General features: G+C 45.8%; 1 protein-coding gene across 9 annotated transcripts in view; it reads right to left on the bottom strand.

Moving 5' to 3' along the window:
- NTAQ1 (N-terminal glutamine amidase 1) overlaps positions 1 to 14,380 on the bottom strand; it is a 34,780-nt gene extending 20,400 nt beyond the window's left edge. For 3 of the 9 annotated variants that reach the window (XR_006606165.1, XR_006606163.1, XR_006606164.1), the window contains exons 1-5: positions 14,050 to 14,374; positions 8,976 to 9,075; positions 7,739 to 7,789; positions 3,111 to 3,259; positions 2,095 to 2,219 (exon numbers count right to left, since the gene is read on the bottom strand). Coding sequence is in view for 4 of the 9 variants with exons in the window: in XM_045078100.1 (XP_044934035.1) it covers positions 2,095 to 2,219; positions 3,111 to 3,259; positions 7,739 to 7,789; positions 8,976 to 9,075; positions 14,050 to 14,138 (514 nt within the window). In the remaining 5 variants the exon portion in view is untranslated. Of the gene's footprint in view, positions 1 to 2,094; positions 2,220 to 3,110; positions 3,260 to 7,738; positions 7,790 to 8,975; positions 9,076 to 14,049 lie in introns of all 9 variants that reach the window. The other 6 variants (XR_006606162.1, XM_045078103.1, XR_006606161.1 and 3 more) reach the window with 5 other exon arrangements.
- Between the last annotated feature and the right edge of the window lie 2,592 nt (positions 14,381 to 16,972).

Here is a 16,972-nt window from a genome sequence, read left to right as displayed (position 1 = left end):
ACCTAACACTATGATCCTCCAGCTTGGTTCAAATAAACCACCACTGCTATACATTAGGAAGCCAGAGGATGGGAGGTATATGCAGACAAAAGGCAGGAAAGGACTCAGAAAGGAGAGGGGGAAATTTGGTGTGCTCTACAGCTCAGCCCAAGACTTAGGAAATGTCTTTGAAAACTGAGCCGTCAGTGACCCGTGCTGGAACTGACTCTTCAGGACAAGGTGATACGATTATAAATTTCAGTTTCCTTCCCATGGCCCCGAGGTGGGGGGGAGGGACACTAAATGCTGAACCGAAGAGTGGTCTTGCAGACATATGGCCACCAAAATTATTAATCATATAATCCTAACAGTCAACATACCAAATACACTCAATTCAAGCCCTAAGAGTCAATCCCACCACAGAGTGCGGGGGACGCAGGGAAGTGCTATTCAAGTACCTGAAACAGGCATTAAGGTTCAATATTTTCCTTGAACCATTTTTTTCTTTTTTTAACCTTCATTTTTTTAATAAAACACTACTAATTAGCTAAAAGTAATTCTCCCTTATCCTAACCTCAAATATAATCCTTTGAAAAACACGGGATTTGAAGTACTGAGTTCACCACATGAGAGGACGTTACAGTGTGGTCACATTCGGATGTGGGAAACCCATATGTTCGCCCCACACTTCAGAGCAGACTCCTTTCAGTTTCAATCTCAAGTTCACGAGGTCCCTGATGAACTAAGCACACGCAAGGCAGAAACCGCCTGCACCAGGCCGCCCGCTCATCCTGCCTGGCTGTGCACCCGAGGCAAAGGGTGTAATCTCCATGGCCCTCACTTTGTGCATCCACCAAACGTGGAAAATAAAGCCTGCCTGAGCTTTGGGGAAAATTCTATTAAACTACTATGTAAAGCGGCCGGCACCAAAGCCCGACACAAAATAGCATCTACTGGGCAGTAGTCATCAAAACTGAAAGGAGTGACTCAGAGAGGATCTAAGCTGACAGGCTGGTGTTTACTGAATGCTTGCTACGTGCTAGGCTCTGCCTTGGGGGCTCAAGTCTGAAGAGAAAAGCGGGGGGGGGGGGGGGGGGGGCGGGGGGGTGGCAGTGGCAGAAGGCATGCTGTCCCAGGCCACACCATATATGGCAGCTTGCCTGAGACTAAAAGGACGATCTATGACACCCCCTTCCTAACCTAGGAGCTGTCCCAGTCTAACGCTGAGGCTAGTAAGCAGGTTGGCAGACCCAAAAGCAATTCCAGTATAAATGTTTAAAATCATGAGAGAGAGCTTTTCACAGAGAGCCTCAAAAATCCATTTGAATCCTCTTTCAGTGTTCAAGTACACCAAACAGATTTACTTTCTCCCTTGCTCAATTCCGGACGCCACTGTCCTACTTTTCTGGCGTGTTGTATAGCTTAGAGAGCAACCTACACACAGAAGATCTCATCCCTGGGACCGGATGACCTCACCCAGAAATGGCAAATGTTGCAAATCACGTACAAACATCAATAACGTTTCAAGCTCCTGTGAATGGCAAACAATAGTAATAGGGCGAAGAACTCTTTATCTACTTAACTCTCAGAAAATTATTAATTGGACTGCTGCCTAAAAGCACATAAATGTGATGAGTGGTACAATAAAACCTGCCAGCTCACTTTCTTCTAATGCAGATTTTATCACAGAGCCAGGAAAATGACATTTCACATAACGCAAGGATGCCTAGGGACTTTCGCCTTAACGTGAAACCCCACCACAGCAAGATGCTACTTGTCCCACTGTTAAAGGACCCAAGCACGCAGACCTCCTGAAGCCCAGTGTCCCGGCAGTAGGCACACCCAACACGCTAGCGGTGTGCAAGGCGGTGTGCAAGTCTCGTGGTTCTGCTTCTGAGCACCTCCCCTCTGCACGAGCTCATATACTTTCCAGTCCTGCTCTCTGGGCCTCAACTCCTGAACCTAAAAAACACACACATCTGTGCCCCCTCTGACCTTCTTACAACTCAGGGAGTATCGTACAAAGAGTAACACACAATTTTTGTCCCTGGTTAAGGGGCAATGCTGATCTGCACGGTGGTCAGAAACCTCCAGGAGAAGGCACCTCTGGCTCACCTCCAGTTTCAATGCAGGGGTACGAAGGAGGAGGTTCCCTCCAGTTCCCACTGGAATCTTTCATGTGAGATCGGTCAGAAGCGAAGTTCTTCAAATACGAATCTGCACGGATCACTCTAAATTTCCTGCAGATAAAGCAACGTTCGTATACATTAGGAAGGTTTCACGGCGAAATTCCTAGTCGATTTTTATACAGACTCATTATCTATGACACACACAGAAGTACCCAGGCATTTTTGTACGATCAGTAATACACGAATATCTATGTAGTTTTATCACGTGTTAAACCATGAGAAAGGATCAACTGAAATCCAAAACTACACAGGCACAAAAATATGTCCGGGGGCCTTTATTTACTCGATTGTGTATTAGGAATAAAGGGCAACATTAGTTCAGGTGCTGCCGTCACAGACCTCTCAATTTTCTCGTCATTAAGGCCACACCCCATACAGCCACCCATCCACCCACACGTGGATGAGAGAAATCCCCAAAATGGCTTTCAGAAAATGTTTGGGATCTCATCACACCCATTTTTTTAAAGAATGTCAACCTTTTATATGTTGGACAACTTTCAAATCTATATTTGTTTCTTTTTTTTTTTTTAAGACTTTATTTATTTATTTGACAGAGATCACAAGCAGGCAGAGAGTCGGGCGGGGGGCAGCAGGGGGGAAGAAGCAGGCTCCCCGCTGAGCAAAGAGCCCAATGCGCTGCTCGATCCCAGGACCCTGGGATCATGACCTGAGCCAAAGGCAGAAGCTTAAACCCACTGAGCCACCCAGGCACCCCCTCTATGCTGGACAACTTCTAAAACTTCAAAACACTTTGAATCTTCTGTATAGCACACATCATTTTCAAATATCAACTCAATGGTGATGCCAAGTCAAGTGATCTTTGCAAAATAAATGCCAAAAAAAACCCAGAAAATCACATACACATATCCTCACACAAACTTTCCGTACGACTGTCAAGGTCTAACTTCAGAAAGAAGGTAAATCCATCCTGAATCTCCTCACCTTCTGAACTGTGGATGAATGTCCTCATCAGACTTAAAGGCATCTTCCACGTAAGTGTCAAAAGGACAGGGAAATGGCAGCACAGTGTCAAGATCATAAATGAAGCTCTGTCCTCCACTTGAAACATGAAGCAGGACAACATGGTAATCCTAGAAGTAAAAGTTGCTGAAGTTAACCAAGGTACTTTGTGATGGTGAATTCCAACGTCACAGTAATAATGCATATATAATCATTAACAATGAATACAAGAGGGATGCCTGGGCGGCTCAGTGGGTTAAAGCCTCTGCCTTCGGCTCAGGTCATAGTCTCAGGGTCCTGAGCCCCACATCGGGCTCTCTGCTCAGCGGGGAGCCTGCTTCCTCCTCTGTCTCTGCCTGCCTCTCTGCCTACTTGTGGTCTCTCTCTGTCAAATAAATAAATAAAATCTTTAAAAGGAAAAAAAAATGAATACAAGACCAGTACAACCCTTCCTAAAACAGCAAAACAAAACAAAGCAAACACAAAGCCCTAAAAAAGGACTAAATGTCCAGTGACAGGGAATACTTAAATAAGTAGTGGAACTGTTCATATACATTAACTATATACTCTTTGGCCTAACAATTTTATCTCTAGGAACCCATCCTATAGAAAAAAAAATGGCCATACGCATGTAAAGGTCTATATATACAAAGAAAATCTCTGTAGCACTGTTTACAATAGTGAAAATTCAGAAACAACCAAAAGCCCAACACGAGAGAAATAAACCACAATGCAGGTGCATAAAAAAAAAATGGCAAATTTATGTAGAAAATGGAAAAATGGGTATGTTACAAAATGCAAAAAATTGCAAAATGTGTACTATATATTATTTTTTTAAAAGGTATGTGTGGGGGCACCTGGGTGGTTCAGTGGGTTAATGCTCTGCCTTCAGCTCTGGTCATGATCTCAGCGTCCTGGGATCGAGCCCCGAATCAGGCTCTCTGCTCAGCGAGGAGCCTGGTTCCCCCTCTCTCTGCCTGCCTCTCTGCCTATTTGTGATCTCTGTCAAATAAATGAATAAAATCTTTAAAAAAAAACAGAAAGAAATTGTTTAAAAAAATAAAAATAAAAATAAATAAAAGCTATGTGTGTATAAAGACACACGTGCATTCCAAAGTACACAGGCATGCATATGAATACAGAATTTGAAAAGCTGTGCAAGGATATCCTCCAAAGTATTAACCAAGGGGATTGCTTGGAATGTGAAAGAACTTTAAAATGTTGTTGTTAAATCCACCAACCCCCATCTGTAGCCATTAAGGAGGAAAGATGAAGACAACTTCTGTGCGACTCAGCTGTGAGGCATCACTGAGTCCCCGACGCTGGGCACTGCCCAGCACCAGCTACCGGCTGGAAGGGCCATTGGGGGTGGGGGTGGGAGGTAGTTCTGAAGGCGCCTCCCAGAGAACAGGACTGGGAGATGAAAGGCTCAGTCACATGAGTGTGGCATTAGTACCACCACCTTCTATTTCCAGGACTTCAGGGCTTACAGAGCACTTTCTCGGACATTGTTCATCGACCCTATGATGGGGGAAGGTGATTAATTAAGACTGGAAATGCTCTGCCATCAAAGCCGAAAGAGCCGGCGCTGGCTCCAATGCTATCTTCATAAGGCAGCAACAGCCACAGAAATGGATGCTTACGCCCTGCACTCCCCTTAATGCACGTTACCCTCCAGATAAATAATGGAAGAGCGGCCCCCTTCCACTGGCTGTGTCCGTACTAGTCCTGTCCTTCCGCAGCAAGCTTTCCTCCTGTCTCCCCACTGCCATCCCCGGCGGGCTGGCTCTCTCTGCAGGAGTCTCCCACTTCCTACCACAGCCAGTCCCTGCCTTATCCAAAATCTGTTTCCGCTGGACATACTCTACTCCTATTCCAGTGGCTTTGAAATACACCTCTCTATTGTTTGTGAGAAACTGTGTAACTGAAATAAAGATGCAAAGATGAGAAAGGAAAGTCCTGACCCTCCGGGAGCTCGAGGAGCAGAAAGGGGGAATCTGTCAAGCGCTGCGGGCAGTGAGGCGGCGGCAAAGAGCAAGGGGCTCCCGGTGAGGGCCCTCAGGCCACCCCTCCGGCCCGCCCCTTCCAGCCTGAGCTTCCTCTTTTATAAACTGGAGATAAGCGTAGTATTTACCACAGACTGTTGCTGGGGCAATTAAGGGAAGAGAAGGTAGGCCTCAACTCCAAGTGGCCTTTATAGCACAGATGGGGAGTTAAGGAATACGGACCCAGCGGCAGCCTCACTCTCGAAGTGGGGTTCAGCGCCTACCCAGATGCCAGGACAAAACCAAGCTGGGCTAGGGGGAGGGAAACCCACCTAGAAGGCAATCAGCTTCTTGGGACTGGGTGTCTCTCTCCACTCAGGGTACCCATTTCCTACAACAGGACAGCAGTGAGGCAAAGATACATTTGCCAGCGGGTGTGGGAGGCCTTACCATAACAGGAGTTATTCTGGGCTGCCATGAGACGCTGTGTAAGAGGGACATAACCACAGGTCCTTTCCCTGCAAGTTTCTCTCAACCAAGAAGACCATGACTCAAAGTCAGCTGAGTGGCTCGGCCACAGGATGACTTCTAGGGCATGTGAACAGTCTGCAACAAGGGTTACGTAACTATTGTTGCTATGAAGAAAGGCTTAAGCACCAGAACCAGACACGGTACCAGGTACCAGGACAATGTCTCTCACACGTTATCTCACTTAAGACTCGAAACACGAGGTACACCTGAGTGGCTCAGTGGGTTAATGCCTTTGGCTCAGGTCATGATCCCAGGGTCCCTGGGATCGAGCCCCAAATCAGGGTCTCTACTCAGCAGGGAACCTGCTTCCCCCTCTCTCTCTGCCTATCTCTGCCTACTTGTGATCTCTGTCCATCAAATAAATAAATAAAATCTTAAAAAATTAAAAATTAAAAAAAAAAAAAGACTCGCAACACTACTGGCCAGAGGAAGACACTGAAGAAAGAAGGTAAATAACATGTCCAGTTCATAGGGCCACCACTGGGAGGACTGGGACTTAACCCCAAAACTGTATGTGGGCTTTAATATTAGCATAGCAAGGGATGCCTGGGTGGCTCAGTTCGTTAAGCGGCTGCCTTTGGCTCAGGTCATGATCCCAGCGTCCTGGGATCGAGTCTCACATCAGGCTCCTTGTTCTGTAGGGAGCCTGCTTCTCCCTCTGCCACTCTGTCTGCCTGTGCTCGTTCGCGCGCTCAATCTCTCTCTCTCTCTCTCTCTCTCTCTGACAAATAAATAAATAAAATCTAAAAAAAAAAAAAAAAAAAAAAAAAAAATATATATATATATATATATATATATATATATATATATATTAGCATAGCAAAACACCTGCTGATAAAGGAAGCAAGAATGTGTGCTCTGTGAGACCAGGGATTTTAGTCTATTTAAATATAGGTTAAATAAATGAATGAAACCAATTCAAATGATAACTTATTTTAAATAAGTATCAGAAATAAGATGCTTGCTACATTATCACAAATGGAGTTTTTCTTTTACTTTATCTTCATGTTATTAGCATAAACAATTCTTCAGAGGTAAAGGTTAAGGTGACACATAGATGTGTACTGGAAAGGATCAGCTAGATAACTTTGAGCTTCTCACTCTATCTTCTGGGCTTGTTTTGTTTTGTTTTGTTTTTAAAGATTTTATTTATTTATTTGACAGAGATCACAGGTAGGCAGAGAGAGAGGGGGAAGCAGGCTCCCTGCTGAGCAGAGAGCTCGATGCGGGGCTCAATCCCAGGAACCTAAGATTATGACCTGAGCCAAAGGCAGAGACTTAACCCACTGAGCCACCTAGGCCCCCATAGGCTTGTTTCTTCACCTGAAAAACAGAGCTGGAGTAGATCCGGGTTTTTCAAATGTTAGTCATGGTGACTCAAAAGTCTACAAAGAACACTACCCTCCTAAACCCTTCTCTATACCAACTAAGTCAGAAACCTATACTTTTTTTTTTTTTTTGAGAGAGTGAGCACAGGCAGACAGAGTGGCAGGCAGAGTCAGAGGGAGAAGCAGGCTCCCTGCAGAGCAAGGAGCCCGATGTGGGACTCGATCCCAGGAAACTGGGATCATGACCTGAGCCGAAGGCAGCTGCTTAACCAACTGAGCCACCCCGGCATCCCAGAAACCTATACTTTTAACATGATATCCAAATAATCGAATGTGCAGCTGGACCAGATATGGCCAAAGTTCCTTCCAGTAGGTTAAATGGGTAACAGCTTAGATCACAAACACATCTGCCACATCAGCTATTTAAAATCTTTCCTATATGGGGCACCTGGCTGGATCAGTCTGTAGACATGTAACTCTTGATTCTGGGTCGTGAGTTCAAGACCCACATTGGGTGTAGAGCTCACTAAAAGAAAAAAATAATAATTAAAGAAATAAAGTCTTTCCTAGAATAATAAAATTAAATAAAAACATATCTGTAAGTACTACCTTAGACAAAATAAAATCTATTCCCAAGAGGTCAATTATCAATAATTATCACAGCCTTTCTCTACTGCGCCATCATTTCTGCTTTACCAAAACACAGAGACCGCTTGGGAATTACAAGAACTAACGCACCAGAAGTTCTCTGTATTGACCATCTTACCCAGATCACAGGTCCATCTCCAGGTCTTGCCTGTTGTTTCCAGATAGGTATCTACAAAATATAATCAATTTTGTAAGCCACGACTTCAGTTACACCACTACTAAATTCTTTAAAGTAACAGGTAAATAAAATATAAAATATTTCTAAGCAATCAACTATCAAGGTGAATGAAGAAATCTAAATCCTTCCAAGTGTTCTTAATAATGAAAATGCAAAAATTAATGATCTGATGTTCTTTGGAGAGTAGAAAGAGACCTAAAAAGGAATCAGAAGGCCTGGCAGGTTCAAGTCTTGCTTTCCCACATTATTTGTGGGACCTCCCTGAGCCTCTATTTCCTCATCTATAAAATGGAGATAGTTGTCTAAACCCTGCCTACTGTACTGTGTTTCCATTAGCATCAAATGAGATGATGTTTACCAAAGTGCTTCCCGGGGTGGGTGCCAGGATGGTTCCTTTGGTAGGCGTGTGTGATTCTTGATCTTAGGGTTATGAGTTCAAGCCCCGCAATGAGTGTAAGGATTACTTAAAAATATAAATCTTTAGGGGCGCCTGGGTGGCTCAGTGGGTTAAAGCCTCTGCCTTCAGCTCAGGTCATGATCTTAGGGTCCTGGGATAGAGTCCCGCATCAGGCTCTTTGCTCAGCAGGGAGCCTGCTTCCTCCTCTCTCTCTTTCTCTGCCTGCCTCTCTGCCTACTTGTGATTTCTGACTGTCAAATAAATAAATAAAGCCTTAAAAAAATATATATATATATATATAAATCTTCAAATATTTTTAAGTGCTTTATAAAATATTAATGGCTTACTTTTTCTAAGGGCTTGCTTTCTTAATAGTTACTTTTTTTTAAGGGCTTGCTTGCTTTTTTAATACTTCATATCAGTTTACCATAATTCTATTTAAACTTCAGAGACAAAAACATCTTTACTGCAAACCTGAAAGAATGTGGCTCTAGCCTAAGCAATTTAAAAAGCTCTAACTTCATACCTAAAGAGAAGGAACTTAATTTGTGCATACCATCATCTATTTCTTGACCTACAAATAAGGGACTAAACTTTTCTAACTCAACCATGCCCTGAAAGCGGGGGGGCGGGGGGGCTCATAATCTCATTCATAAATAAACTTTAAAATGTTCCTGTATTTTATAAAGCACAATTTGGGGCAGTGTGACCAATACTATATTTAGTTCCTATTGTCACCCTAAATCTCTTGTTCTCTTTCTACAATCACTCACCACTTACCATCTTCCTCTCATTAGATATGAAGACAGCATAACACTCTTCTAAAGGATACTGGTCATGGTTTTTGATGTATTCACAGAGCTTCCAAATATTTTCTTCACTGAAATAAAATAACAGTTTAATCAATACAATTAAGCAATGGGTCTTTCAAACTTGAACAGAAGACTGATGAAGACATAAAAATGTTGGAAGAGACTTTAAACACCACCTCATCCAATAACTGATGGATGCATGACCCTCCTCTAAAACATCCCCCAACAAGGTGTGACCCAATTCATACCATGTGCCGACCTTTCTCCAGAGTGCTTGCTACCTTCCCCAGCAGTGCTCGCACTGGGAGGCATTTTATAGCTGATAATATGCTACATTAATACTCCACAAGCTTTGGATCCAGGGACTTGAGATACAGCTGGAATTCCAACTCAGCCACTTATGAGGTAAGAAGCTCTGAACATCTTGAAGTGCGTATCTGCTTTTCTCATGTGTAAAATGGATATAATCATACCGTATTATAAAAGCTTGATAAATCTTAGTTAATATCGGTTCACTGCTCCCCTTAGCAAAGGGGCAAGATGACTGTGTTGGGGAGGAGGGCTTCTGGCTGGAAAGGACCAGGGGACAGTTACATGATATGCCAAGGAATCCTTTTGGAGGGAGACTCTGTGAGTAGGATTCCCTGCATCCCTCTGATACAAGAGGTCCTGATTTTTAGGAAGTCCTTTCTCAGGCTGAACTGAAATCCATCTTCCTATACTTCTGCCCCAGATCAATCTCCTTTTCTCTAGGACAGGCCTTTAGATATGTAAAGCAGTAGTCAGAACTGGGCTAAGTAAAGCAATGCCCAGTGCATCAAACCCAGCTACCCGGGAGGCCAGAGGCACACTCCCACACAGGCACAGTCATTGCTCAGCCTTGGGGTTCTTATCTTTTTCTGATGAGCCACCACTGAACCTTCATTCAAAATGAGCCATAGCAACACTACTCATACTCGACTCAATCTGCCAAAGCCTAATTTCCAAACATCTAAACCACGTTACCTGAAAATGAAGTAAGGTGCGCCTGGCACTAAGAACTACCACCAGTTTATGGAGACACACTTTCAATGCACAGTTTTGACCTTGTCTACCTGCCTAAATGTCCCATACGAGTACACTTAAAGTATTGAAGCAAAGTGTATTTTTTTCCTGTGATCTCTAAAATACCTAAGAAATCGTATAGAAAAAGTAGCAGTAGAGGTAGTAACAGAAGACTGTGACTGACGACTTCCATTGGATACGCAGTAGGGAGTAACAAAAAGGAACTGTTTCATTATGATACAAAATATGTGTTAGCTAAATTTTTTTTTAAACCTGGATGTTCTTTTTTTTTAAAAAAGATTTATTTATTTGAGAGAGAGCACAAGCAGGGAAAGCTGCAGGCAAAGAGAGAGGGAGAAGCAGGCTGGATGCAGGGCTGGATTCCAGGACCTGGAGATCATGACCTGAGCCGAAGGCAGACACTTAACTGAGTCACCCAGGCGCCCCAAAATCTGGATGTTCTAAGACGAAGTTATCAGAAGACACTTGTCTGTCCAGCCTGTAGACATTCTGGAGTTGATCACAGACCTCTTCAAGAGCCTGTGATAGAAAAGCACTATGCTAAGTGCTTGAAGGATGTAATGATAAATGAGAGCTCACAGACAATGAGAGGAGACACACAGATCCATAAATAAGCATCATAGAAGGTCATAAAAGATGCATAGAAGAGAGAGTCATTAATTTTGAGGGACACGGGAAGATAGAGGAGGTAGAGGTCAGTGGTTTCTCCTGGTTTGTTCCCCCTCCCCCAGTCCCAAGGATGAGCAAAGAGTTACCAAGAACAGTCTGAGAATCCGTGTGTACCACAAGTACTGCGGCATAGCTGAATACATAAGTGAATGGATAAAGTTAGTCTATTATTTTTCAAGTGTGTATGAATGTTACAAAGAGAAAAAAAAATCTTAAACAGAGGAGTTACTGAATCTGTAGTCCTTTTTTATCAATTTTTTTTTCAAGAGTACAATTAATATCATTAGAAGGATCTCAAGAAACATTTGATGTTTAAAAAAGGGGGCCTATGGGCACCAGGGTGACTCAGTTAAGCATCCAACTCTTGATCCCAGTGTAGGTCTTGATCTCAGGATCCAGAGTTCAAGCCCTATGCTGGGCTCCATGCCTAAAAAGGAGATGGGGGGTTTATTCTTAGAAATGCAGGGAGTTACTGCTGGGAATAAAAAGGACCCAGATTTGGTGTGTGTTCTAGAACCTCTTTAAAATGAGGGAGGGGGGAAAAAATAAAATAAAAAAAAATAAAATGAGGGAGGGGGGAGATTATAATAATTATGTTCCAACCTACTGGTTGATTATTTTGTAGCAGAAAGACTAACAAAGCAGCATTCAGGTCAAGATTCTGCAAGGGTTCCTGCTGATGGGCTGAGGTCAGAGAAGCATGCAGAAGGGAAGGATCCCTGACACACAGCAGGTGCTCAACCAACATCAGAGGAGTACAAAACAATTACAATAGAATCAGACGTGCCCCGCAAACTACCTATGCCACACAGAAATACTGGTTACTGCTATTATCATTCAGCTGGTTCTGATAGGTAACAACTGACAGAAGCTGAAAGCAGCAGACAGGAGGCATTTATTTCACATCATATGAAGCTGTGAGGGCAAGCGTAGTAAGGTGTGCCTACCTGATAGGTTAGGACAGGGTAGAATACTGGTTCTCAACTAAAGGCGACTTTGTCCCCCAGGGAACATTTGGCGCTATATGGTGACATTTTTGGTTGTCACAAATTGGGTGAGGATGCTACAGGCATCTAGTGAGTAGGGGGCAGGCATGCGGCTACATGCCCTACAATACCCGAAAGCCCCCCACCACATTAGCATGCTCAAAATGTCAATAAAGATCTATAGCTGAGAAACCCTGGGTTACAGCGTAGAAGGCAGGTTCGAAATGAGACTGGAAAAACACACGGTGACCAGATCTGAAATGACTTGCTATGCTCAGGAGACAGAGTTTATGGTCTATGACTGTATTCCTGAAAGTGTGACCAATGGACAAGCCTAAGACTCCTCGACTGTATTCCTTAAAGTGTGATCACTGGATGAGCCTAAGACTCCTCCACGGTACCATCCACACCTCCAGACTCTTTGGAGTGGGACCCTAAGATCTGCTGGCTTTATAAAGCTCCCAGGTGATTCTAGGGCTCATCAGAATTTAGAACAGCTTTCAGCAGTGTGAAGCCAGCTAAGGTTCAGGACCTGAGGGGATAGGAGAGACTGGGACAGAGGCCTCTAAGAAAGGACTAGAACAGGCCCCTGCCAGCCAAGGAGGGCCTGGCCCATGGCTGAAGGAACTTAAAGGAGACCATCTATTGAAGAGACGTCCATTCCCTACCATTCTTCCACCAGATGACTGCACTCTAGCTGTGCCAGCACCCTTGTTCCTGGAACTCCCGCACGCTTCCTTCAGAGTCTTTGCACCAGTGCTCCCCTATCCAGAATGATGTTCCTCCAATATCCACAAAGCTCCCACCCTTTTTTTCTTCAGATCTCTGCATAAATACCACTTTATCAACAATGCCTCAATTCCTTAAATATCCATGATGAAATAGTGAGTCACCATCCTTTACCTTGCTTTATTTTCTCATAGTATTTAACACCAAACATGGTTTACTTGGTTTTTCCTGCTTTCCCTGAACCAAAACATAGGAACCATGAGATCTTACTAGGAAATGTGTCGACCCTGCACTATATCCCAAAATCCCTACAGCTGTGCATTACAGTCCAAGTGCCTCATAAACATTTATCTAATGAATAAATAAAACAATGAATGGCCACTATAAACAAGAACTAAAGAAATTTAGGTGAGAGGTAAGGCAGAAATAAAGTGTAGTCATTAAGAACATAGACTCCTGCGCTATGGAAGTTCCAATTTCTGCATCATCTCTTGCTAGATGTTTGATCTTGGGACACAGCCTCTCCCTGCTTCCCTCTTTTCATTAGTAAAACTAGGTTAATGATAGAACCTATCTCCCAGTCATGGATGAAAACACTTGACACTGGCCTTGACATGTAGTCAGAGCTGAACAAATGTTAACTTCTTGGTGACACTGGTTTGATGACCAGCTAAAGGAGGAAAAGGTAGTTTTAGATGGGCCTGATGTTTCTTTTGCAACCGGAGGCTGGGGAAGAAGTCATTACTCAGGTGTGGGAGTAAAAGAGACTAAGGTAGGAGGGGTGATTCAGCCACACAGGTGGCCTGCTACAGGGGTAATGTGTGTGGACTGCAGAGCCAACTCTACAGGTAAATCCCCATTTCTTCATTCACATATGCGGCCTTAGGCAAGTTAGTTGCACCCCTCTGTGCTTCAGCGTTCTCATCTTTAAAAACGGGGATAACAAAAGTACCTACCTGGTAGGGTAATTGTGGGGCTCAAATGAATTAGCTTACACGAGCGAATCAGAACAATGTTTGGCAAACAGCAAGTTCTACGTAAATGTAATGGGTATGACAATAACAACACGGTGGTTCAGATCATGGTTTCTGGCACCAGAAGGCCTGAACTGGATTCCTGGTCGCTGTTAGCTGATGACCTTGGGAAAGTTACTGCAAAATCTCCGTTCCTCCATTCTCTTCCAAAATTAAAACGACCTTCCCACCAGTGTGAAACCACAAAGGCTTCAGCAAGGTAATCTGCAAAGCTTCACCGCGTTCCCCCTCTGCCTCCCCCTCCTGGCCCCCAAGCACTGAGATCTGCTGAGAAATGTCCAAGCGAAGGGCATCAGTAATGCAGCACCGACCCTACCATTCGTGGGAATTCCGCACCTCCCCCTTCTCCAAATGCCTACGCTCCACTCCAGAGACCAGGGCTGCCATTCCCGCTCCCTCATCCCCCAAGCGGGAAAACCCGCCAGTCGAAGCCCAAAGCGCCCCCAGGGAGGGGCCGAGAGGAGGCGGGGCCCGGCGGCGCCGCCGAGACCTAGTGCGCCAGGGAGATGCGGGGGGCTGCGCCAGGGAGATGCGGGGGGCTGCCCCCGCGCCCCCTCACCAGTAGCAGCTGTTGTAGACACAGGCGTCCCGCGGGGGGCTGGCCGGCTGGTAGCGGGCGGCTGCAGCGGCGGGCACATCCCCCTCCATGGCGGGCTGGCTGGGGCCAGGGCAGGAGCCTGAGGCGAAGCGACTGGACGAGTCCCGCGGGCAGGCTTCGGGGGAGGAGCCGGCGTTCGGCGGGCCGCACAGGTCCTCGGGGCGGAGCCCGGGGCAGCTGGTGCAGTTCCCGGGTGGTGGAGCCAGGTACGGGGTAGGCGGAGTCTGGGAGGAGCGAGCGACGCAGGTTCCGGGCGCGCGGAGCCCGGGGAGGAGGCGCAAGTTCCGGGTGGATGGAACCAAAGACTGCGCGGGTTTCGCAGATTCCGGTGGGCGGAGCCCGGGCGGGAAGAGCGGAGCAGGTTCCGGGAGGGCGGAGCCAGGGCGAAGTGGGCGGATCCCGGGGGTTTGGGGGTAGGGTAGCGGTGAGCCGTGAGGGCTCCCAGTGGGCGGAGCTTGGGACAGGGGGGCTTGAACGATTCCGGGTAGGCGGGGCCCGGACAGGTGGGTGGAGCCAGTACTGGGCCGTGCCGGCGGAGCTCGGGTCTGCTGGGGCGGGGCCCGGGCAAGCTCTGGGCGACCGTGACCGCGTGGATGGGGTCAGAGTGCGGAGGTCAGAGGTCGTCCGCAGGTAGCTTGAAGGAGGCTGGGGAGCGCTTGGAGTTGGTAAACCGCCCGACCCTGAACGGCGCTTCGGTAGTCTCCTGGAGGCGCCTGAGACCCTCTTCAAAGCCGGGCTAGGGGTTGATGGCTGTGGAGGACCCAGACGCGACGCGGAAGACTCGACTTGTGCAAGTGAAATGAGAGAATCTTGTATGTGAAAAACGAAGCTTTAGCAGTTTTATCCTCGAGCCCGCGGGGACCCGGGGGAAAGGGGGCATGGGGCGGTTTTAGAGAGGGATAGCAACCCCAAATCTCACCGTGTTGTAACGTGTCTTTATAGATTTGTGTGTGTCGACTCAGAAAGATAGAGTGATTCCTTGGTAGAGTAAGTTTTTCAAAGTTCAAGAAGAATCCGCACGGCATCCATTTTGTGTTAGTCATGTATTTATTTGCCAGCAGTCTGGGAGGAGGGAACCAAATAATTAAAACTGTTTATCCCTCACTTCATACTTATTAGCCTTCTGAACTGCTTTATATTTGTAATGAACCTACATAACTGATCAGGGTACTTCCCATTATAAAAACTGAAATTCTTAGTTGGTTTATAGGCCATCTGCAGTCGGGGGTTTGAAAGCACCTCCTCAAATCCTAAAGACTTCAAGCATCAGTCCTTGTGTCGTCAATGTATCATCAATTATTGCCTCTCAGCTCTGACACACACTTCAATATAGGCTCTGTGATAAATAACGGAGTTCCTTTATGCATTTCTCCTTTTCAAAGTGGGCACCGAGTTAAGCCTTCTCAGTGAAGTGTGCTGGAAGAAGAAGCTTCCTGCAGTTTCTGGGGCAGTGCAAAAGTTGAGAGGGTGGTCCTGAGAACAGCTAGTGGGGTCTGCCCCAGTCACAGGCTCAAATCCGATTCCTCTGTGACTGTACAGTTTTGGTTTGGCAATAAGCTTCCTGCAGCCCTCGTAACCCAGAAGCCAGAGTCCTGTGAGGCCGGCAGGCAGCCACCTGCCCACACGTCTTTGACAGGCCCTTCAATGGCCTGCGCACAGTTATCTGTGGCCCCCAGAGTCCTACACTGAGCAGTCATTCCCTCACCAAGCCTCCCCTTCCTCTCTCAACCCCAACCATTCCCGTCTAGGCATTCTGAGCGCCTTCTACTCCAACTGGCTCCCAGGCTCCTAAGGCATCCCCATGCCACTGTTGGTGATTGCTCTCCTTTGCCCCCTTCTCTACCTTGCTAAAGGGAAGTAGAATGCCAAGAATTAACTCCAGTAGGGGTGGCTGTGTGGCCCACTTGGTTGGGCAACTGCCTTCCACTCAGGTCATGATCTTGGAATGCCAGGATCGAGTCCCGCATCAGGCTCCCCGCTTTGTGGAGAGTTTGCTTCTCCCTCTGACCTCTCCCCTCTCATGCGCTCTCTCTCTCTCTTTTTTTTTAAAGATTTTATTTATTTATTTGACAGAGAGCACAAGTAGGCAGAGAGGCAGGCAGGGGTGTGGGGGAAGCAGGCTCCCCGCTGAGCAGAGCCCGATGCAGGGCTCAATCCCAGGACCCTGAGATCATGACCTGAGCCGAAGGCAGAGGCTTAACCCACTGAAGCAACCAGGTGCCCCGCTCATGCTCCCTTATCTCATTCTCTCTCTCAAATAAAATCTTAAAAAAAAAAATTAACTCCGATAAAAGTATAACCAAAGAAATAAGGAAACTCTATATGGTACCTAGGGCTAAGGACAAGTACTCAAGGACAAATTTGAAAGTTTGCACCCACTTGCAGTAGGCATGGGTTGCCTACCCGATTTCAGAGTTCACTGGTTTACCCAGTCTGGAGGTGGTCTGAAGTTGCTGGGCAAACAACAGAGATGGGGGTGGAGAAGAGCCAGCAATCTCTGCCATAACATACTTTCTTTATGCTTCAAACTTCCTCATAAGTAGGAATTTTTTAACAAAAAAAAAATATTGTGTTTTTATATGCATGTGATTTCATAGTAGAGACTATAAAAAGGTATATGGTTTCAGAGGAATAAAGTTCTAATGCTTAGAAACAGATTCTGACCTATAAACTCCAAAGAGCTGGTTGAAGAAGAAATAAGAGTACACTCAAAGAACCCCAAACCCAGTGAAATCAGGATGTTAAAGGGTTGGGGTTTATAGAAAGGTCACAGAACAAAGGAAAGTATAAAAGAGGACCACAGATGTGAAAGGGGAGATCAAGAAGTAGGCAGCACATAATACACTGAGGTTTAACCACAAAAGGGTTTTTTTTTTTTTTAATG

Source organism: Mustela putorius, unplaced genomic scaffold (genome assembly GCF_011764305.1).
Source record: "Mustela putorius furo isolate JIRA1106 unplaced genomic scaffold, ASM1176430v1.1 tig00000228_pilon_pilon_pilon, whole genome shotgun sequence".
NCBI lineage: Eukaryota > Metazoa > Chordata > Mammalia > Carnivora > Mustelidae > Mustela > Mustela putorius.
This window is presented reverse-complemented; position numbering and strand designations above follow the sequence as displayed.